Source organism: Ooceraea biroi, chromosome 10, assembly GCF_003672135.1.
Source record: "Ooceraea biroi isolate clonal line C1 chromosome 10, Obir_v5.4, whole genome shotgun sequence".
Lineage (NCBI taxonomy): Eukaryota > Metazoa > Arthropoda > Insecta > Hymenoptera > Formicidae > Ooceraea > Ooceraea biroi.
The window spans coordinates 563,875-587,898 of NC_039515.1; the positions used below are offsets into that span (position 1 = coordinate 563,875).

General features: G+C 39.7%; 1 protein-coding gene and 1 non-coding gene across 4 annotated transcripts; both read right to left on the minus strand.

Moving 5' to 3' along the window:
* Positions 1–712: 712 nt before the first annotated feature.
* On the minus strand, positions 713–23,713 carry LOC105283598 (protein PIH1D3). Of its 3 annotated transcripts, XR_002193606.2 has the most exons (6): positions 23,463–23,713; positions 22,121–22,320; positions 20,640–20,767; positions 20,259–20,452; positions 4,549–4,725; positions 713–2,178 (listed from the first exon to the last, which is right to left on the minus strand). XR_002193606.2 is itself a non-coding variant. In XM_020033095.2 (4 exons), exons 1-4 carry the CDS (start codon positions 23,575–23,577, stop codon positions 20,323–20,325), a joined length of 573 nt encoding a protein of 190 aa, XP_019888654.1. In that variant the 5' UTR covers positions 23,578–23,712; the 3' UTR covers positions 19,993–20,322. The 3 variants fall into 3 exon arrangements, 1 of the variants encoding a protein (XP_019888654.1); XR_002193605.2 differs by lacking the exon at positions 4,549–4,725; XM_020033095.2 differs by lacking the exons at positions 713–2,178; positions 4,549–4,725 and having other exon boundaries at positions 19,993–20,452; positions 23,463–23,712.
* Trnat-ugu lies at positions 16,870–16,942 on the minus strand. The gene has a single exon. It is a non-coding gene; the product is annotated as a tRNA-Thr (tRNA).
* Positions 23,714–24,024: the final 311 nt, after the last annotated feature.

Here is a 24,024-nt window from a genome sequence, read left to right on the forward strand (position 1 = left end):
ATTGAGCAACAATTGCAAAAGGATCTCCATTAATGCACAATAATTCAACAATTCGCAACAATCTAACACAAGTTCAATCCAATAAAAACTGCAATAAAAAAAACTACAATACAAGGAAGAAAAGATTTTAACAATTTTTGCTACTAAAGAGAGAAACTCGCCTCTTCTCTCCGGAACAGTTTTCACGGTGCGGATGTCTTGATCCTCGACTGACGAGCAGCGCGCAGCTTCTTTGACACTTCGCTCCGGATAAGTGACAAAGCCAAGTCCCCGCACCGCGAAGCGTGCTATCACGTACGTGAGTAGACAAGGGTACCGAGACTGGGACATGTAAATTGGCAGTGCGAGTAAGCGTTGCCTCCGCCGCGCGCGGCGGTGACGTGATACGCGTGTAAATGCATTACACACTTGCACGTACGCGCCAATATACGTGCGCGTGTAGTAAGAGGTATATAGTAAAGGGCGCACGCAGTACACCTCATTCTCCTCCTTTTGCTCCTGCTGCAACCGCACTTCGTTTCGACGAGACCTACTGCGGAAGTAATTAAAAGGGACTGCGTTGAAAAGGACATTGACTCGCGCGCGCGCGAGGACTCTTGGGAAAGGAACAAATCCGACCAATCATGATGCAGTGGTTTTTGCACTTGCACCAATATGAACCACAATTGGTCAAGATATGTTGATCTTGAAAAGGATAATTTAAAGTTGACAATTGTTTTTGAAAATTTATTTGATATCATTATATGAAACAAAACGCAGTTAGCCGGGAATGCCATATATAGCGACTAAAAGTATAAGTATAAAAAGTATAAGAAAGAACAGTAGGTAACTCTCCCAAATACTCTTCCGAAAAGTGGTAAATAAATGCACAATAACAACAAGGCGATTGTCGTCTGCTGGTACTGACATAAGGTCTGTTTTTTATTCCTGCACTGCTGAACTGATGCAATAAATTAGAGTAAGAAAAAATATACTTGTCTCACTTTAACGCATTGCACCAGTTCAGTAGTGCGACAATAAAAAACAGACCTATAATAGCTTAATCGTACGTGTGCATTGCAGGTCTACGTAATGAATTGACAAATTCAAACCTTAATGTAAAAGTTACGGTAAATAACTAAACTTTAATTAATATATTATACATTTATCCTTATTATATAAATTATTACATAAATAGAAAAGATTATCGGTCTGCATCGTAGGTTGCTATAATTACGCATAATCAACATGATGGACACAGAATGTACCTGTTCTTACTTATACTAGTAAAACGGAATGGAAGGAAGAGAAGAGAACGCGAAATAATATATAACTCATGTACGAAGCGAATAGCACCCTGAGAATAGAAATATTCCTTTTAACCCCTCCTCCTTCCACTCACCCCCATCGCAAAGTTATAGGAAGTGTTCCTTTTAACAACGCCACTCGGACGGCATATCTAAGGGGTATAAAATTCAGTATTTCCACGGCAAAATTTTGTCACCGCGATAAATGCAAGGGATATTATTTATGGGAGTGGGGGATGGGAAGAGTCCCGTCTTGCGTGATATAAAACTTGAACCGATGGAAGAAGGGAAGGGGGAGGAGCTGTATATTCATGAATAATAAATTAGGGATTTATGATTCACGAGATACGAAAGAGGGAGAAAACGCAAGTCTACTGTGAAATTAGGGATTCGCGGAATCAAGGATCTGTGAAATCAATTGACGTCTCATCATCTCTGTCAAGGCAAAAACTGTCAAAAATTGCGAAAGAAACCTTGACGAAGAGAAGAGTCCTCTCGCGTCCGTTCGAAGAGCAGAGAGAAAGACAATAGTAATACTTACGTCGACGAAATAAAAATAGCAAAACAAGGTAACAAAAATAAGCTAGCTAGGGAAATAAAATTTATTTTTTTACTGCGTGCATATCGGTGTCTGTCGATAAAATATTTTTTTACCGCCCCGCTCTCGTTTTAGCTTGCGAATCGGCCAGTGAAGTATTTTTTTCATTTTCAAATCCGGATATTCATTGCGTCGGCGTTATTCTTACTCGTACACGTTTCACCTGCATCAACAGACCCCCGTCGGACTCCCGTGAGAGACAATCCTTCACCCTCCGTGTCCCCTCGTGAGTATCTCACGGGAATCGTCATGAACTTCCGGACGTTCGAGCAAAGTCGATTTCCTCGCCGTACCCTGCAATTACATCGAAATTAGCGTAATGTGACACGGACAACGAAACGACATTCGTTCGTGATGAAAATGTCGAATGAATAAGGATATCGCCGAGCAAGAAAGATAGGGAGGCCGAGAATGAGATAGAAATTGAAAAAGAAAGGGAGAAAGAGAGAAAGAGGAACAGAAGAGAGGGAGAGAGAATGTACTCGCACACAGGAACATACATATACACATATATAACGATCGTGCGGGATAATCCGGAGTCTGCTCTTTCCTCAGTATCCTTGCTCGAGATAAGGGGTTTACGGCAACTGTACTTGCCCTCTCGCCCGAGCCAATCCTCTCGCGATACTCCACTCCCCCTTTCCTGTTGAACCGTTCGCACCATACCGAGATTTATGCACTCAGTGCACAAGCGAGTGCACAATTGTATTCTCCTTCTGCTGCTGCACCTCCTCATTCTCCTCGTTACCAGAGTGCACACTCGCTACTTACATTGGGGTTTGCGAGGGCAAACACGTTGAACCCTTCAAAGGGACGCGTCGGTGGACAAAGGGTCCTATGTCAATCCGCAGCCACCGAATACCATCACTTGCAATTTATCAAGTCCTAAAGGTCTGTTCCGACACAGCGATCTTTTTAATATTTTTAACGCTACAGTTCTTTAATTGATTGTTGAAAGAAACATTTATAAATTTTGCAGCATCTAAACATTTTTGAAGGTCTCGCGCAAATAATTTCAGCAATCCGGAAACAGTTTCAGTTTTAGTTTTAGGGAAACTTTTTTCTTTACAGTTCTGTAGGTAAAGATCTTTCGAAATAGATTGATAGCTGCGGAACTTAGTTCACCTTCGAAGCATCTCGAATACATAGTTTTGAAGAGTGACGTTGTACGTTACAAAGCTCCCATAAATTTTTCACGACTCCATTTCGCATAATGAAATAGATTAAATAAAAGAAAATAATATATCTTCTTATAAAGTACATGTGTTTAGGAAGGTTCAGAATGAGCTGTTTAATTAGAACAACGTGATATCCGTGACTACCGTTTCCGTTTCACGAAAAGATATGGAAATGATGTTTAGGGGCCGTTTCTTCGCCGATACGCGAATTACTCCCGTGCATTGTGAAACGGCGATCTGTCAAACGCACAAAGGGATCGAACGGACGCTAATTGCCTGCCGCGTGTGGCTTCATCCTTTCCCCTTACTCAGCACTTTTCCGTTATGGCAAAAGGAACTCGATCGAACGAGCGAGCGCGACTTCTCCGCTCAGGCGGTGAAAGAACGATTTTAATTAAATCGTTTCTATGCTCGGCCCGACTTCACTTTGTGGCTTTCGGGACGCATGTGTAACCGACTATAATCGGAACTCGCGCGATTGCATAGGAGAACGAAAATTTATGTTTCAGTATCGTTCCTCGGATCGCTCGTCGGAATGCTCGAGGATGCGGAGAAAAAGTCGGATTCTGCTTCCGGTGAATAGAGAAATCAGCGGACCGAAAGCATGAACAAAAAAGCGTAAGACTTGCGGAAAACATTGCGCATTGCATTAACATTAAAGCTTCGATTCTGCAATTGCAATCGTCTATTAATTATAGACAAAGACATGATCGCTGTAACAGAATATTAAAATCTCACACTGAGAAACATTTCCATCGGATAAACCGATTAAATAGTACTTCCGATTGTTAATTTTGTTTTCCGATAAAATGATGAGTATGTTCGATTACCTTCATCGGATATGTTCGATTATGTTCTTTATCTTTACACAAATTAATCGGATATATCCGTTTGTTACTATGTAATTGGATTATCCAATTAGATAGATATTATCCATGATATTATTTTCTCAGTGCACTAATTGTCTTATTATCTGATAAGAGAGAGAAACCTGATAAGTAATGAATTGGAATCAGAATAAGTAGCATGGCAAGTAACGAATCGGAATCTGAACAATTAATGAATCAAGCGGATTCATGAAATTATGGCGGAAATGTTTCACAGCAAACAATAACGAATGTTCCGTTAAGAGGAAACACCATTCGTTTGTTTTTGGTTCGATTATTGTTAATGGGATACGCGGTTATTATCACCACTTCTTGCTTATCATTACTTTGTGTATACAGTTTCGTTCACGTATTAAAACACTGTTTTCAACAATTAACCGTTCAGAGATCGAAAATTTATACGTATCGCGAGTGTCTCGAAACACGAAATATCTTGTCGCGAACTAACGTCCCATTCGACAATTTTATTTGCACTTCACCCCGAAAAAAAGGGAACCGAGCAAGTTCTGAAATACACGGAGTGGAAAATACTTCGGTGCTCTTGCGCGGCACGTGACTTATGGCGACCGTATGTATATCGTCAAGAACAGTTCTGGTACCGTAGGAAGCATCGAGTGCAGAATATAAACTTTAACGGATGGCTTCTTCCTAGCTCTCTGGTCTAGACTCTTGTCCTGTTCGCATGGCCGCCGCCAGATCGCGCGTGAAACGCTTCATGCATTTCGACACATCGCGAGGTCAACGAAGTTGCTATTCAATCCATCAATGTGTACCATCTATTTGAAAAGAAAAAAAGAAAATATTAAACGACTCTCCGAGAAATTTCAAGAGGCGATCGAGAGATTTTTGGTACGAGATACATCATCAACAGTAACGTGCAAGAAAGCTCACGTGAGATATTTTTGGAACCTCCATTACGTTAACAAAAACGCGTCGATCGATCGTTCTTCGAAGCGCATCGTTTGATCCAAGAACTAATTACTCTCTGATATACTCTCTTGAATAGCGATTCTTCCAGTGAAAAACTTCTGCGAGATTAAATGAACTTCTAAAGAAAACATGAAAGAAAATCAGGAAGTATCTAAGAAGCACACGAAAAAGTGAAAACTGATTACTGCATCGAGGTAGCTTCAGTTTTATTCTCGCGATAGATACGCTACATGATCACATTATTTTTAGAAAAAATATCGTCTTCTGTACTTCGCTAGTCGCTAAGCGCTTCACAACACTTCTCAAACAATTTCACCTCTCTGCATTATTCATTAGAAGATCGATGTAAATTTAATTTCCGTACTGCATCCTTGAACAGAAGGTGATCTTCATTTGACAATGGAACAACAAATTCGCTATCAACCTTTTATCAATTTTAATAATCAAATAGCAAGAACATTTTGCCGAGACACGATTTTGGCTTTCCAGAAAAACCAAGATTTAAATTATCACCCAACTAGTTGGTCGGTATGTTCCCTGCTTTGAAGACATTATTTTCCTCACAGAAGTTGCGCAAACTCTTGGCTACGGAAGATCGCAGATTCTCTCGTCGTTCTGAAAACTTTACCTCGGTGCAGTTGTTTTTGGCAAAGGGAGAAAGGGAGAGAAGGACAGAAAGAAGCCCTGAAATTCGTCATACGAAACGCGCGCGCATTTTCGCCGAGACGATCAATGGAACTGGGTTAAAAACTCAAGAGTACCAGGAAGAATACGACAACGGGAGAGTGCTCGATATACCTCGTCGTCGGTGGCCACGGCTAACGGTGCCGGCGGCAGGATCAACAGCTGAGATAGGCGAAGTCGATTATCGCCGACATTCTGCCGGCACGTGGAAATCGATACCTAATTATCGTTCGGTATTCTACACGCGAGCCGCCGCCGCGTGGGAATTTCCTTCTCGCCAGTAAACTCGGGCTGTCCCACGCCGCCTCTGTGAGCTCCCAAGGGATTACAGGAAGCGAACTGGCTCACGGAGTTAAACACAAAGTAAAGGATACGTGGCGCTCGGTATTTACGTAAGCAACGAAATTTACGGATCGAAAGGTTTCGCACGACAGAGCATTGTGTATCCGAGAGATTTACCGTCACACGCGTTCGCGCTCAAGTCCGCCTCAAGTAGCAGTTTAAAAGGATACCTACGTACGTATGAGGATTTCTAAGAAGCAGAGAGCTACGAGATCCTTAAAAAGCTTCCTGTGTAACTCTGGACGCGTCAGCTTTCCGGTAGAATCTCGTATCTTCGGCGCGAATCGTTACGATTCTCCTCTTAAGCGATAAACACTCATTTCGGTCTTCCATATTAAGTCATTAACTAAGTAATCTAAGTTGGGGATGAATTAAACATACATGTGACAGCACAACATAGCTTATCGTATATTAATTTTATAGTAGGATAGGCAAGCTTTAAAAAACAAAAGACAAAATTTTCCAAAATATCGCTACAATATTTTATTATATTGAAATCTCTAAATTACTTATTAGTTAATGACCTAATAGTTTAAAGATTTGTTAAAAATCTTTTCACCTTGTATATCATTTTATAACCATTTAACGTAAACGCAAAATTGACAAATATCGAAATCTTGCATGTATTAACAAATAGCGAATTTATCTTGATCGTTGCTCCAGAATTATTTAGATCGGACGATGTGCGATGCATGCAAAATACTCTAATCGATATCTGGGGAGATAATATAGCAAGCTTCTCGCGTATCTCTCGCTCCTCCCTCGAAGCCCTCCTTGAACCCCTGAACCCCTCATTCATATCGTTATTTACGATCGTACTTTCCGAACGATTATCGGCCTGCCCTTGCGGTCGCGGGGGTGGATATCGGATTTCCTTCTCCTTCCTCGGACCTCGGCCGCGACGGGACCGGGACCCGACGAGCATTAGGACTTCACCCAACTCCCATCATTCCTGCTGAAACTGCACAAGTTCTGCGCCCTCCCCGACCGACCTCGACGAGGAAAATTTCACATCCGGGACATCTGCCGCTGCTTTGCCTGACCGCCGTGGCAATTAACTTTTAAGGACGGTGCTGCCTGGCATGAACGGGTGGAATCGCCACGGCGTTTCGGATGGCGTGCAAGCTTCTGCAGCGAAGCTCCGCTTCTCGGAACGGCGATACATAGCGTGGTAACAGGCGCGCAGAAGACTCAAGATATACAGAGTGTCTCGGAAAAGTCTCCAGATTCATTCCGGGAACGAGAAGTTTGATGATCGAGGACGACGATCAGCTCTGAAACGCCGAAGCGGGCAATTTCGGAGGAAAGAAAACAGGATTTATCGCACTATTGCGAATAACACGAAACGAACGTTCGCTCGATCGACGTCGCGAAATGTAATCGATATCGCAGTTACTGCGGAAGCTATCGCGCCTTCGTGCGTGGGGGGTTTCGGTCGGGAAATAGCGTCGATGTTGCATTGTTCGAGTATCGGATTACAAAGAATGACGTATAAAAGGGCAGCAAGAGGAAGAACCGCGAAAAAAAGCTAAGGAGAAAACTCATTGTGTAACTCTACGCTGGAAGATAGAAGTTAACTGGTACCCACACCGCGTAGTTGTTATTCTACCCCCGAGGAAAAAAGAGGAGGAATAACTCGGCGTCCCAGTGTGCTTGTTTCTAAAAGCGAAGGGCATTTCACAATGGCCCATTGAGACCGGCAGTTCTTCAAGGATTCCTCCGTGAGTTCTACGCGCCATTTAATCGAGAGGGTTAGAGAAATAAATTTCGTACAGCGCTAGGTTGCGCGTTCCCGCAATCCCGTTGAAGAAGTCATGGCCGTGACACAAGAAAAATCGCCAGTTTTTACAAATAACGTTTTTTTCATTTTTGCACTAGTGGCGCAATACCTGATGCATCTGCAGCAATTGACAACAAGAGCTGATAATTAATCATATCTTAATTACGATCGAAAATAATTGAAATTAGCATCAGATCTGAACTAGCACTTTCTAATTAAATTGCATTTGATCATTCAAGAATACTTTCTCGGAAAAATGTAAAAATATAAAGAAGAATATTTTATCTTTGATATTTTGACTTTGCACATTTCTGGAATACTTTACAATGCAACGTGATAACATGAGACTTCTGAAAAAAAAAAAAGAGAGAAGGTCTTTGGTACACGGATACTTTAATAAATGATGAATTTTTCCATGTACACCCTGTAGAAGCGCGGTTTCATAAATGAAAAAAAAAGAGCACAAATGCCTCCATAGCTCAGGGGTTAGTCTTGTAAACCAGGGGTCGAGAGTTCAAATCTCTCTGAGGGCAAAACTTTTTCAGAGCCTTGCCTTTTTTTACTCCTGCCATGCGTTTTTTCGCGGCCTTGCACCGTGAACGTTAATTCCGCGAGTTACTTAATTCTTGGAGGAACGTTTGCCTTATTGACAAAATTTTGCGCGCAAGTCGTGACTCGAGAACTATTTCGTGACTTTTTTACGAACTTTCTGCTTGTGATTTTATTTCATTGGGTCCTAACTGCCGACGACTTTCTCTCTTCCGGAAATCGTTGAACTTACAGAGGAGTGAAGCAAAATAAATGACCTTACTTTACATGATTACGATTTTTGAAACATTGAGCAAAAAGATGAAAAATGGTATGCATGAAAATGTTAGTAAAATTTAAAGTGAAATTTTACAAGCAAACTTATATTATAGAAAAATTATGTTACTTATGCAATTATGCTTATGCTAATTATGCATAATAAATCATCAATGCTCATAAATGACTAATATATCAACTCTTTATTCGTTGATTCCATTGATGTTACTTATCCTGGCAAATGCACCCTTTCTCAATATGAAGATAATTAGAATATCTAGAAGATGTGTAATTATAATTATACACTTCCTTAAGAAGTCTAATTATTATTAACGTAATTAATTGATGACTTTATTTTATTCGATCATAACTGGCATTCATCTAGATGTTTTTTTAGATTTTCAAGTGTAAGATGTACACATCTAACACAAGTAACTGCGCGCCAACAGGATTTGTCAGTCTTACAACGCAGCCATTTTTCCTATGGTAGAAAGCAATCTTACCTAATAAGGAATAATTTAAATAATATTCACTGTGAAAAATATCACCTCAGCCAGGGTCTAATTATTATATTGAGCTTAAGATTTCCGCTTTGCGAGGCGGAGCTGTAACAGATTAACAAAAGAAGACTCGTACCGTTTCGTGCTCACCGATTCAAAATATAATTTATTCCGACGTCGCTCCTTGTTACAATCCTGAATCCGGAATCTCGCAAATTGAAGTGCGGAAATGAAGTGCGCGATCATTAAACCGCGCCGCGACGAGTCAACTGTCGCGAGGAACGGGGCACCATGTTCGACGCTTACCCTCCGATTATAAATGACACCGCGTATATCGAAACTCGCTGCAATTTCCTGCCGTGTACCAGTAACAACAGCTCGGAGAGACTTTATATTCCCAAACTGGGCCAAGAAGGCAAACGCATCCCCGCGAAACCATGTTACTCCGTGTCAAAGTAACCATAGAACAAAATAACTTCATCCCCCAATTCGACATTCGCATCCATCGTCGATACAGTGTGACTCAAAGAGTGTAATCCCGCGAAATTAGGTAGGTTTATTTGCAGTTGTTTGAACAGGAACTCGAGTTTCAAACTTGTTTCGAATGGATCTTGGAATTTCTCACCTTATTTTCTTTAAATCAGACGTTAATTGCATCAGCGACTGTTAAAAACTTTTCCTCGACATATTCTGCACATTTTAGCTTTTTCTCGAAAACTAAGCTTTTATTATTCTCTCATCTCGTCAGAGACTGAATTCCCACGTGAAATACGAATTATGAATATTTTTGCGATATTATAATAAGTAAGCTCATATATATTAATTACTCAAAAGAACGAAAAAAAAAATGTGAGCTGCATTTGAAATGGAACTGCTGCCATAAAGCTACTAAAAGTGTATTAAATCTCACGGTCGAAGTTCATTTAATTTTTTATATTTGATTATCACGTACACCTGGTGCTCGCCAAGATCTAACCGATTTTTCACTGCTGATTCTCGCTGAGTGAAAAATTCCGCTGTGAAATAAAATATATTTAAGCACAAAATTAAATGCCACCACCAGTGCATCTCTCTTTTTCTGTTTTTGTTTTAACCACAGAAGCGTGAAATAAAAAACATACAAAACTACAAAACTTTCCTCCCAATTTTTCCCGTATTTAATCATTGCACACGCACAGGCGCGTATATACGTAGATATCCAGGTAGGATTATTTGACGAGCGTTTCCGATGGACGAAGCGTAGCGAGAATGGAACGACGACGAAGGAAAAATGCGGACAGTCGGATATATGTAGGACCGAGCCTCGGGAAACCAAATGTTTGCGGACAAATCGTCGTCGTTTTCGACGAGGAAAATCAACAAACGTCCCTCGTTCGATCCTAATGCACCGACCGGAATGAAAATCGTTCCGCACGCGCGAGCTCTCGATCCCGATCCGAGGATTTTCAGATCCGCCCGCCTCGAGCCCGGAAGAAAAACCATGCGGCATTGAAAAAAAAAGGAAAGTCTAACTGTCCTCGCCGATCCGCGAAATTTTCGCCAAGTTTTGTGATCCAAGCCGCCGGAATTATTAGAGCACAATGCGGCTCTATCTTGCACGAAATACCTGTCATCGAGTACTCTTTCTATTGTAGACTCTCGCGCGAGCCAAAAATCACTTCTTTCGAACAAGATTATTAACTCATTTACTAAGTAATCCGGCTCGTGTCTAGATGCCGATGAATCAAACTAAACACATATTTACGACAGCACAATATAGCTTGTCTATATTAATTCTATTGCAAGTAACCTTTAAAAATGACAAAATCCTCCAAAAAACAATATTTGTATCGCTATCTAAATGCGACCCAAATTACTTAATTAATGATCCCCCCTCCCTCTAATATTTTATATTTAATGATTAAAATAATCAAATATAAAATATCGTCAAGCGCCATATCGAGATAAAAATTTAGAAAATAATTACTAGTAAACGATGAAGTCTAAGATTACAGAAGATTACAGTTTGCGTACGAGATTAAAGAGATTAAAGATACATCTCGAATTGAATGTTACCTCTGTCAACCGCTATGTCGGTTGTACTTTTTTTATATAATTATGTCTAGTTTTAATATTTATGTTGTTCCGCCTTTCATCTGAATCGCGGAAATGTAATTTAGAGAGTTCCTGTTTCAGGTAACTCGTTCGAAAAGTTAATATTAATATTTTCGTCCATGACAAACTCTACAAGATACTCAGATATCAGAGGTATCGCGTGGTTTATTCAGATTATTCAATCTACTCCGAGGCAAGGGAAAAGGTTCGGACTGATACCATGGTTCTGCCTTTGTCCCTTCCGGCGTTTCTTCCCCTTATCCTTGATTTGCATTCTGCAACTGCTTATTTACATTTTGCATTAAGATATTCTGCAACTTCTGTATCTGAAATTAAAGCGGAACGCAAGCGAGCGCGGCTGCCTGTCTTACGCTAATTAAATGTTAACAGAACATATCTTCACGGCCGATATCTTTTTTGTAAACCATGCAAAATGTCACTCGCTGAATGCCTGTTACATCGCATATCTTCAAAATACACAAGAAATCCTTACCAGCATATTTAAAATCTCTGTTAAGCTCGATTTTTCACAATCACGAATCTTAAAGTTTTTCGTAACGATGACCATATAATTCTAGAAATACGGGCAGCCGTTTAATTTAATCTGCATTTAACGCTTGAAGCTTTCGACCGGTTGCGGCAGCAATACGGTTTATGACGTCAGCTTTCAAAAGAAAGGTATACGTTATTTATCTTTGCAATATACGTCGAAATAAATTATTCTTTTTGCACGCAGTCTGTCGCGTTCGGTAGACTCGCGAAACGTACCGAAGTCTCCCGGTTTCAGTCCGTGAATTAATAGATAGCCATAAATCTTAATCAACTGTCATAAGGTCCATTTTTGTACAGCAGCGTAGGGCACGCGTAGATTAAATTATATACGGCCATTTATCACGGGAAGAGAAAACCGAAAACCATAGTCTTCGACACCGTTCATAGTTCCATTCTGTCTACTAACGCGAGTGACGGAATCCGTAAAAATCAATTCGCTTCGACACATGGTGCGCGAAAAAATCACATAATTTCTCAATCCTGACGTGCAACAATAAATATTCAACGCAGCAAGAGATCGGAGACTCCAGTGAAATATCACAAAATATTCCCGTTATTTTTATTTCCTGCCGAAAAACAACAACAATTCCATTAGAATTGTTTAATTAGAACTGAATTTTATCAGCGGTTCGACAACATGCGTGGCGCGCGTTCTCCGTACAAATCGAGAAGTCTCGACATCAAAATACGCGCTTAAGAACTTCTCGTGATGGAGAAAGCTGCCGAGCTTTTCGAGCGGGCGCCGCAAGATGCGTACAATTTTCCGCGCGAAATACGCGCGAGAACAGGATCGAGCACCGCCGTTCTCGTCTTTTTCTTTTTTTCTATTTATTTTATTCGTCTTACGACGAATAAATTTCCTCGTCGATCCCTCCACCGGAAATCTATATCGCATCGGTTCACCCGGTACATACCTTGACAGGCTTATGGGCTTTTCAATTTCGTTCGCCGCCGAGTGCGTTCCATACGGCGGTGCGCGCGATAGCTATTGCGAGCACGCTACGTGTACGTCCGTTGAAATTTTCCGAGACGGCGTTTCCGAGGCCATTATGGCTTTCCCATTCCTTGAATGATATCGCGGACGAAAGCGCAACGGCGCACGAGAACGGCTAATGCTGCCCCACACGAGAAATGGAAAAATAATTGGCCGAATGCATGCGCCAGTCCCGAATACGCGGAATATATCACGGCGAGCTGCGCGTTTCGTGCAACCTTGAAGTTTCTCGCGAATTTTTAGAATAGTTCGAGAAACGACATTTCAAATTGCTGTCCTTTATTAACTCTATCATCTGCTTGAACTGTCAAGAATATTTTGAGGATAAGTCCATAATAATGTTAATTTTGTAAATGTTAAATGTAATTAGGGACGACTTCTCATCTTATTTTAATAACTTTTTGATAAACAACGCGTGACAGCTAAAACTTTTTGCAAGTTAATCAGAGTCTTGACAACATGTGTCAAGATCATTGAAATCGGTGAGATCGCCTCTAATTTTAACATTTATCCCTAATTCTACAGAAAAAAGCTAACCTAACTCAAACTAATTTTTAATTTGAAATAAAAATTATAACATTTGTAGAATTAGTACCTGTAGCAAAAAATTTGGATTAGCTTAGTTTATTGTGAAATAGAGATGCAGGAAAAGGGGTGGAGTTCTTTCTCTGCCTACACACATTTTCTGTGGCATCATTACATAGTCCCACATGAGTTTCCAACTTTTCACCAAAAGTGAAAGGAGAGGTAAATGTTAATATTGAGTTTATATAAGTTTCAATGCGGCGCTTTATGGCATCATATCGACAGCTTATCATAGCTTATCATATAGTTTAGTAGGTCAATTGATCTAATAAATAAACAAGTCGATACGAACGGACGAGTTCTGTTTTTGACTCGTCTTCCTGTTCCTCAGTTCGTTGCGATACCGTGTGCTGAGAGCACGTGTCAGTCAGTCTGTGCCCCGAAAGTATTTTTTGTGTTCTTTCGATCCAGTAACCGAGTGAATAAATACACTTTAATAGACAAATTGAATCATTATCTCATCTGAATGCCCTATTACATAACATAAATTAACATTTAAGATTACGGACGACCTCACTATCTTTAATTGTTCATAACTTTGTAATAAACCACGAGCAATGGCTAAACTTTTTTGTAAATTAGTTAGAATCATGTTCTTGACAATATATGTCAAGGTCATTGAAATCGATTTCGCCCCTGATCTTAACATTAATCTAATTTTCTTACATTAATATGTATGTATATTATGCAAGTGATATTTCATTTTGTTCGGGATTCGAACAATTATTATCTAAAGAATTGCGTATTTTCTGTTCACGTGTCAAATCATAGATTTTCGATTTAATTTTGCTTTTTTCACGCTCTTGTTTTATGTTTGCGCACTATGAGAGTCACATCGCGAACTCTCTCGCGAGCAAACAGCTGATTTCCACGTGAGATCGAGAGAGATAGAGCGATGGGCAACACTGGCGATGGCTTTTGGAGACAAATAACTCCAAAACAGACCTATTTGTCCTAGTAAAATCCAGCAAGGTATTCCTTGATCGTCATGTCGAAATCACTTTTGTTCAGTTCTATTTCTATTATATAATTTATCTATCGGTCTTGCAACAAGAATCTCGGCAAACCGTGACGGAAGTTCAGTCAAAGTAATGAGTTGATCTCGAGATACCCGTGTAAAAGTCGGTCGGATCTCACCCTGCTCATTAGTTTAAATTCGTGACGAATCTGCTGTTAGTTGTCTTTGCGACGCAGTTCGCAATTTTTCTCTACTCTCAGTGTACTCTCGGTATTGTCGAACGAATCTGCAGTGATCGTTTAGAGACAGTCTTAGAGTCGGCGTTCGCGCCATCCCACAGTGTAACGAATATGTAGGAAATTCATTTTTGAATGAATTTCCTATTTTGAATAATATGTAATGAAGCAAATAATTGTTGTGAATAACTCTCTTTTTTTCGCAAAGCAAATAAATTCGGCTTTGTATATCTAATCTATAAATCAAACTTCAAGAATTTTTTCAAGTCAACTGTTTTAAAACGTCGAAATATTATACTATTAAAATCAAATGAAGAAAGTGAAGATTATTTGAACAGATTTTTTATTTTTGTTAAGGGAACGTTACACTGTGCGTCCCGCTGCCACGCGACAAGATATCCGATGAACGCGCTCAAGATTTCCGAATTGTCGAGGCGATTTGCGTACCGCACATCAAGATCTCCGTTCGCGGCATATCGGCAACTCGACGGACTCCGATGGACTCGAAGATTTTCCGCTTAGAGATATCGGTCTCAAATTCGTCTCTCGGCCTGTTCTAAGCGTGCGCGCGACCATTGCAATTTTTATTGAACTATTTTTTGTGTTTTTTTTTTAATAAACTGTTATCTTGTTATACATACAAGTCTAGTCTCACTCACTTTTCACGACCAGCTCTTTCGGTGATCGCGAGTGATCATTACACGCGTCTCTCGCTCCCTTCAGAGCGGTACGATTACTCGGACTCTCGACCATGTCGGTTCGATACCTGCACGTTTTATTTTCATTAATACCTCTATAAATAGTTAATAAAATCACTTCTACTTCAGTTTTTAAAACTGTTATCCGTATATATATGACAGAGTCCAGAAATTCATTCATAGATGGATAGCGCGGCAGTCTAAGTGTTAGTGTGATTTTGTTATTTATCGTAAAAAGCATTTTACAATTTCATTTAATTTCCTTACGCTATTTGTTAAAAACACGGGATTCATTTTATCATACGAAAAATTGATTAAGAAAGATCGAATTTATCTCGCGCTCGACTGAATACAGAGGAAAAAAGGTTTTCTATCTAACTTATCACGTAAGTGATAACGTAAGTTTCACGAAAATTCCAAATTTCAAGATCCGCGGAACAATATCGCGTTATATTGCCGTTTGTGTGTTTCGACTGTAAGACACTCAAGGCGCTCAATAGCCACAATGGCTTAATGCTAAATTGAGAAAGTTCCGGAAAGTTTAATACTCTCATGCACCCCGCAGGGCCAGTCAACAATAATTCTCGTTATGTCTACAGGGCGTATCAAAACTCGCGCATTTTCACCAAGTTGTGAATGTCTTGGCAAACTTGCGGCACGTTTTTCTCAGCTGAAATTTGGCTGGGACCCATCGACCACTACCTTCTAAAGTTTAAACGTGAGACATTCCCGCTAATTGAAATTTCAATTAAAATGGCAAAACTAAAAATCTAAATTAGGATTCAGTGGAAATTAACTAAAAAATCAAATTCCGCTATCTATAATCAAATTGGATTCTTATCCTATTTCATCTGTTTTCTCATTTCTGTTTCTCATTTTTAGTTTGTGTTAGTTAATAGCTGGACTCCTACAGTATTTTCGCTAATATTGAATTTCAAATTGATCAAAGAATTCATATAAAGAAGTTGTAACGGAAGAAAAGCATGCGCAGCCTTTGATATACTGTACATGTATATGGCTTGCATGTACATGTATAGAAACACTACTACGTAAACTGTTTGACTCAAGAGAGAGAGAGAGAGAGAGAAGGTCTTCGGGACCGAAGTTTCTTAATAAACGTTGACGTCAACACCGTGTGGCAATTCCTTAAGTCGATGGAGAAACCTGGTTTTATGAACTGACTAACGGATTAGAAACAAACTCCCGTTTTAATTAAGCTCCATAGAAATACGTTAATCGCGTTAAAAATAGATCCTAGTTTCTTCTTTTATAAAGAATCTTATATTATTTTATGTTAAATTTATGGTCTGTAATAATATATGGAAATATAATAATACAAACGTTATGTGAATATTTATCACTATGAAATGTTGACTATAAATATCACGTACAATATAAACATAAATATATACTTACAAAAGAAATCGATGCATTAATAAATCAATGTAAACATAAATATTGAATATGAAAATCATATAAATAAATAATAAATTATTACCTACATATGCTAACAAAACATTTCTGAATGTTTCTTTAAATATTAAAAATTTATTATTAATAAAATCTCCTTTTTGATATTATATAAAACCAAACCACCATATTATAATACCAATTTAATGTACTATTGATACGAATGCTTCAAAAGTTATTTTTTTATAAAAATTTCTAGATACACAGCATGCATTATTCTTAAAAAAGTAAAAAAACATGATTAAAATGTAATGGCATACTAAAAAATATAAAAATAGAATTTAAAAAATTGTTGCCCCCAGAGAGATTTGAACTCTCGACCCCTGGTTTACAAGACCAGTGCTCTAACCCCTGAGCTATGGAGGCATCTGACCGACTTCTCTTCCAATATGGTTAATAAGCCCACTGAATTAATCATATTTAATGCATTAAATAAAAATATTATTTTGATAATAACAAAACTTTTAACTTCTTTTTATTTAAATAAACTTAAATTTTTCTAATTAGAAAAACTAAGAAAAATTCCAAATAAAGTACTTAAAAACAAACTACTTGTTTTAGATATGCTGACAATTCTTAATAAATAATATACTATTAATATAAATAAGACAAATACTTCTTACGTTATTTATGTACTCTTAAAAATATTATAAAGCATGTTGGAAAAGAAATTCTAGCGGGACATACAATTCCAGTAAAATATCATATAAACTGTTACGACAAGAAAATCATTTATTTAAAAATATCATGTTGCAAATATGCAAAATAATAAATGCAATTTAAATTTTTTCAAATCAAAAGGACGTACTAATATATTTCTCAATCTTTGATCATCTTTTTTCGCCATTCCTTTGTGTGTATGTAAAATATTAAATATTTATTTTAATATCGCATATTTATAAGGAGGAATGTTTGCATACGTCGCCCGCTATGCATTTGCGTGTTGACACTCCGCATTTTATAGCGGATTCCCATTTGCCGGTACCTCGCATTTTCACGAGATCTCCGAGTCCATTGAGACATCGCACATCTCACCAAACACATGTGTTCACTACAATCTCGCATTCAACTCGACCTTTTCAACTCGATGGATATATTCAGCCTTAGATTTTTCCATTATTATTTCCAGAAGGCAATAACAGATTAAGAATTTCGAGAGTTTCTTAAGCGAAGCAGCATTTGGGTAAAAGAGCAAAACGTGCCTTTTGATTACGCGAGTGTTTTCGAATGAGGAACAAGCATTTTATTTATTAATAATTATAATAAATAAGCAATATATTATAAATGGACTTATGAAGAATAGTTTCTAATGCTCGTTTTCCATCGAACGATCCCCACGGAATATCCTCGAGACGATGGAGAGGGCAACACGTCGTAATGCAGTCGCTTTCATGTAAACGAGTCGCCGGTAGCTTTTGCATACCTTAAGGGGCGCATCCGCGGGCGCGGCACAACTGGACAGGAAAGTCTGTCTGCACTCGTCGTAAAATCGCCGTGGTGCGTGTCTCGAGCTACCGTCTTCACAATACTCGTGTAAACTTGAAAAGTATGATAAGTATATTATGGAGGAAGAAGGAGGGATGAGGAGAATCAGTCGAATATTCGCATCTTCTGCGTCTCAGGATCTACGTCGCGCTTATATTCAAATGTATCGCCGCATACGCGGTGGCAAAGTAAAGTTTCATGTCAGCATCGCTCACGCGAAAATTCGACTTCCAGGGACGTCGTTATTGTTATTATTATCGCCATTAGGCGAATCGCTGTTACGTCAAATGCGACTTACGCGCGATTGTAAATTCGTCCTCTACGGGTGAAACCACCGTAAGAACTCGGGGCGCTTCGATGTTATTGGATTACGGGACATCTTCCAGTTTCTTTCGCAGAATTGCGAAGGAGGAAGAAAAAGAAGAGGACGAAGTTTTTACGCGGGAGAAACTGCGCACAGTTTTGCAACGTAATTTTTGACGACGTTGTAACTTTTTATGCGCAAAGCGCTCTTCCCGGATAAGCCCTTGTTGCAAAAACGCGAAATGGAATATTATTCGTTAATAACGGCTAACTGAGTTCGCCGTTTCGCCAGAATTAAGAACTTCGGTCGCTAGAAATTGAGACAGAGGCAAGAAGCTAACGAACTATGATTAAGAACTAATTAAGTACTGGCATGGCTAATTGGGGAGGGGGAGGGGGAGGATTCTCACCGACGAGACGCGAAAATCGTGTGGAAAAGCCGCACAGACTCGAACGACACAAGAGTGACGATACGTGAACACACGTTTCAAACGGCGCAAAGGAGCGCAGCGCGCGTTTTCGAAGCATAACGCATTTATATTCCACGAGAGAAATAAATAAAAGCGAAACAAATGCTCTTAGCAGACGGCGGAAACGAAAGCATTTGTTTGCTTCGCGTCAGGCGCGCGTATTGGAAGCGCAACGTGCGTTTTCGTTTTCAGTAATCCTCTGCCTTTGCTACACAAAGCGCTCCGGAGCTCAAACTCGCAAACGCAATTTGGCCCGCGCGTAAAATGCATTTTATCTGTTAATATGATTAATTTGTAACGAACGGAATTTGTGACACAATCGCGATATCGTGTCGCACGTTTTGCACGATAACGTAAATAAAAATTAATACGGTATTTTCGATGCATTCGACGCAATTGCAAAAGGATGTTTTGCGAGTAACAAACTGTTCGCCGCGTTACAACGCAACAGGAGGCAGGCGTATCCTCTTGCGTCCTTTGTATCCTCGAGCAGCCGCGCTATCGAGATACGGGAAACTCTCGCTAAATACTATCGACCGCGATCATCTTACAGCGCAATCGTTCTCGCTTACCCAAGCCTGCTAGCTAGCTAGCTATTGTTCATAGCCAGCAGTCAATATTGCTGTCGCTTCTTGCATGATGCACGCCCGCGATCCGCTATAACTATCCGCGCAGCGCGAGGCGGACGATCCGCAACGATTACAGGCATCAATTTGCTATTTGCAGGGAAATTAGCATCGCGTAACGAGCGCGTGAGCGTAACGCAATCAAGGACGTGGCATTACACAAAATGCAAATATGATTTTGCACCGTTGATGGATCGCGCTGAGTGCTGCGCGATGCGAGCTCGAAAAAAAAATAAATATCTATCAGGATGTAACGGAATATGGTGAACGTCTTCGATAACGAACCGGAATTTCATACGCGTTATGAAACGCATCGTTCGCTCAAAGGGGATCATGTGTTTCAAAGATCATTTAGCCGTGCTGCGTACTTGTGATGTGATGCGCGAGCAGATTTATGCTAATTACGCTCGTACGCTGAATGCACTCGTGCGTGTATCTTCGACAATTTAGAGTTACGATACGAAGATGATAAATACTCGTGAATTCTCAGGAATTCAGCTTTAGGCTTCAATGGAAATGAATAGCGAATTTCTTTCTCAAACAGCTCAGATGACTTTAATGAACTTACTTAACAGAGTTTCAATTACACGATCAATTGTAAATACACTCAACGGGAGGAGATGGAGAGGGTGCAAAAAGAAATTATTTGCCTCTACGTGTTCATCGAGAAGAAGCTTATTTCGAGTGAGTATATCATGAATATATCATTCCTTCTTTATTCGAAAAAATGTATTGCGCAAGAGCGAAAAGTCTTGGTCATCAATCTGCCAGAGCATCAATGAAGTTACAATAACTTACTTCGACCTGTGCCGGATGCATCCGCCAGAGCCACGACGAGGAGGGACGGTAGTTCGGTCTGAAATCAGAAGTTTATGTTATCCAGCTCGCGCGTCAACTTCAGAGTGACTTCCAGGGTGGAAGTGTCGTTGTGCCACTTGGCGTAGGATGCATTGGGATCCACCAGATGCGGCGTTGGTAGGTGCAGCCGATATCTGGAAAATCGCGACTGGCTTAACGTGCGTCGGGTAGATTTACGAGCTCGTAAAATTGTCAAAGAAGCTACAAACAGTCGGAGTCAACGTGGCACGGACCACGGGCGGGTCGGCCACCGTCGTTCTCCTTCTCTATCGCGCGGGTTACCGCGATAAATTCGACCCATCGAGCGACCTCGCGCCTCACCTTGGGCTGTGCACGTCGATCGCCTCGGATTCCACGGAGAGCTCGACTTTTTCCCGCGTCTCCTCGGGCAATTTCACTAGCACCGACAGCCACTCGCAGGACGCCGTGCCCGGCGTTTTAAAGCCCATCTAAATAACAATTCGTCCGTCTTTAGAGCACGATTTACACGTAATGCGTCGATCGGAAGGACTTCCTGACTCGGTTCGATCCCCAAATCGGGACGTTTTAAATGTGTTTACGTTATCGCTTGTTCCGATCGATATATTACGTCCCCCTCCCTTCCCATGTTCTTGATTGCAAGTTTATCCTTCTTCTACTTGTAGAGCACACATTTTCGTTTTCAATGCACACAGTACAAAGACGACGTTTCGTATTGTCATTTATCTTTAAATTAGATTATTAGAATAGCTTGTCAAGTTGATGTCAAACATAATTTACTAGCTTTACTAACTCCTAAACATTAAATGTATTTTTCAACTTACAAACCAAGTCTATCGCTGTTATACTTTTTTATGTTTTCCTTTTTTCGCTCTTCAGTTAAATTTGTTCAACAATAAATATCTAAACTATAAAGCGTAAAATCTTTTACCATTAATTGTTCATAATTATTATTTAATCTCATTTAAAGTCTCTTTCTTCTCCCTTTTTATTATACAGGGTGTCCCGGGTTTTAACCGACAAACTGCGGGAGCATATTCTACTAGTGGAAATAAGAAAAAATTCTTATATCGCGTTTGCTTAGAAATGCTTTATTACAAAGTTATAAACCAATATTGAAAAGAAATATGAGATAAGTAACAACGGATTTTTTCACAAAAATAAAAATTATGTACGCAATGATTTAGTGACGCATTTCAAAATGTTGTCCTTGCACATCGATACAAGCTAGACATCGACGTAGTACAGAATTTGTTACAGTACGACATTCCTGAAAATTTTGTTGCATCTCAGTAACTGAATTAGTAATTCGTTGCTTTAAATCTATCTGGTACTCTCCTGTCAGGAAATCTACGTTGATACTCTCGTACGGCAGCTCGTGCATTTCCGTCACAGAATCCGTACACGAAATGAATATCAGTGTATTCCTCATTTGAAAACACTTTTGGCATTCTGATAGTAATTGCTAGTTGACACGACGATTGAAATCTAACAGCTACTGTTGTGAAAGTAACAATCATACTGAATCGTTTCAACATAGTGAACATGAATACATGTGAATACACGTAACATAAACATCTTCGACCTTCCAAATTCTACACTATGTTCCGTTGTTACTTATCTCATATTTCTTTTCAATATTGGTTTATAACTTTGTAATAAAGCATTTCTAAGCAAACTCGATATAAGAATTTTTTCTTATTTCCACTAGTAGAATATGCTCCCGCAGTTTGTCGGTTAAAACCCGGGACACCCTGTATAAGAAAGAAAGAAATATTGTCGGGTTGTAACATATATTCGTCTTGTTCACCCCAATAACTTACCCCCAAATAAACGTCTTCCGCTGTCACTGCTTGTTTAAAGACCATCTCGTACTCGGGCACCTTTCTGGGGTCATAATCCTCCACGCTTCGAGTGTTCGCCTCGGAGGGGTGCCAAATATCGTCACCCGCAGGTTGGAGCGGTGCATGAGGTCCTGAATATTCCTGACAAGGACTGTCTGATACCCCGATATCGCCCGGTCCTAAAGCAGATAATTTACAACGATTATTCTATTCAACGATTATTCAACCTGAAAAAGATAATTCTCGATGATTATTCTATCACAACCGGCACGTGCTTTTGACTTATAATGGTTACGTATCTCGAGAATGAGACGAGTAATATATTGAATGCTACTTTCATGAGAGCGGCATGCGACTAATTGACTTGAAAACGGATGCGATGATGATTTATAACTGCCGCATTACGTGGCGATACCATCTTAGAGTAACGGATCTAAAATTACACGAGACCTCTATCAGAATTCATTATTGATATCTATAATTTGCAATGGTTGCCTCATTGCTGTTACACGTGTCATTTATTAAGCGTTACGTGCATAATGCCGCCAGTTTACGAGCAAAACTTCAATGTGATATATTGCGCGTTAATGCTTGGTTTTATTAGCTTCACATTACTGACGGCGCTTTGTTGAGTTTAATATGACTTTGTAAACCAAGCACGCTTATCGCCCCCATATATAATGTTGCATCATTGAAACTATGTCCTTCCCCCTTCCCGTGGATACCATATATTTTATGTGAAAAAGAATCGTCACGGATGTGAAAATGTCTGCAAGAAGGGAATAGAAAAATTAAAATTGACTGGAAAATTATAATTGAAATTGTTATTATGGCAAGGTAGAAATAATGGAAAAATAGAAAACACTCGCGCGCGCTTTTTTTTACTTTAACTAAAAATTGACCGACTCTTGGATTCTCTCAACATGGTGACACTAGAAATCCTTTTGTTCTCTTTATTTCGTTAGTTTTGTTAATCCATAATAAAGGAATAAGGTAATTTCGAGCACGCGGATGTATTATATATGACAAATAATTGCGATATCGAATACACGAAACGCGCGAGTGAAGAACGCGTGCATGGTACCGCCCATTCCCCACTCCACCCCATCGCCGCTATTTGCATATCCAATTAATGGCGGTCGCGGCATTCTTTACCTGACGGAATAATATTCCGAACAATACATCGAATTAAACACGACGATACTCTCCACGAAATTCCAGGAGAACTAACTTACTTTCGGGGATTGCGAGGGGGTTGCAGGCCGAAGCGAGCGAATTTTGCTGCATTACCATAATTAATCAATTGTAAATGTAAACTCACCTAACTTTCTCGCGTCCGCCTGCGGTAAATCGTCCTCGACATCGAAATCATCCTTCGGCGGGGAAATTAAATTTTGGAGCGCCAGTAAATCCTTTGGACTGAAACCGCCGTCCATCACGACACGCGAAAGATAACACCACGCCACAATTCCACCAACAAATTGATGTCGCCATAGCAACGTTCTTGCGGTTCTTCGATAAAAGGCGGTCCGATTCAAACTGATTCGGCCGAAAAATGTCACGCTTGACGTCACATCTAGTGCAGAAAAGTATCATTTCGAATGCGGTCCCCTTAGCGCTACAAATGCTTCCAAACACTTTTTATCCTTTTGCTTCTTTCGAAAGAGGGATAGAAAATATCTTGAAGCATTTGTGGCGCTAGGTGAATTGCACCCTTCGACTGAAACTTCACGTTGTAGATTTTAATTTTAATTTTATTTTTCAAATTTTGCGTTTTAATATTCAAATTTCAAAATCCAAGTTACAAATTCTAAATTAAAAATTTTAAGTTTCGAATTTAAGTGCTCCACAAATCCAAAAAGAAAACTACTTTAATTTTGCTT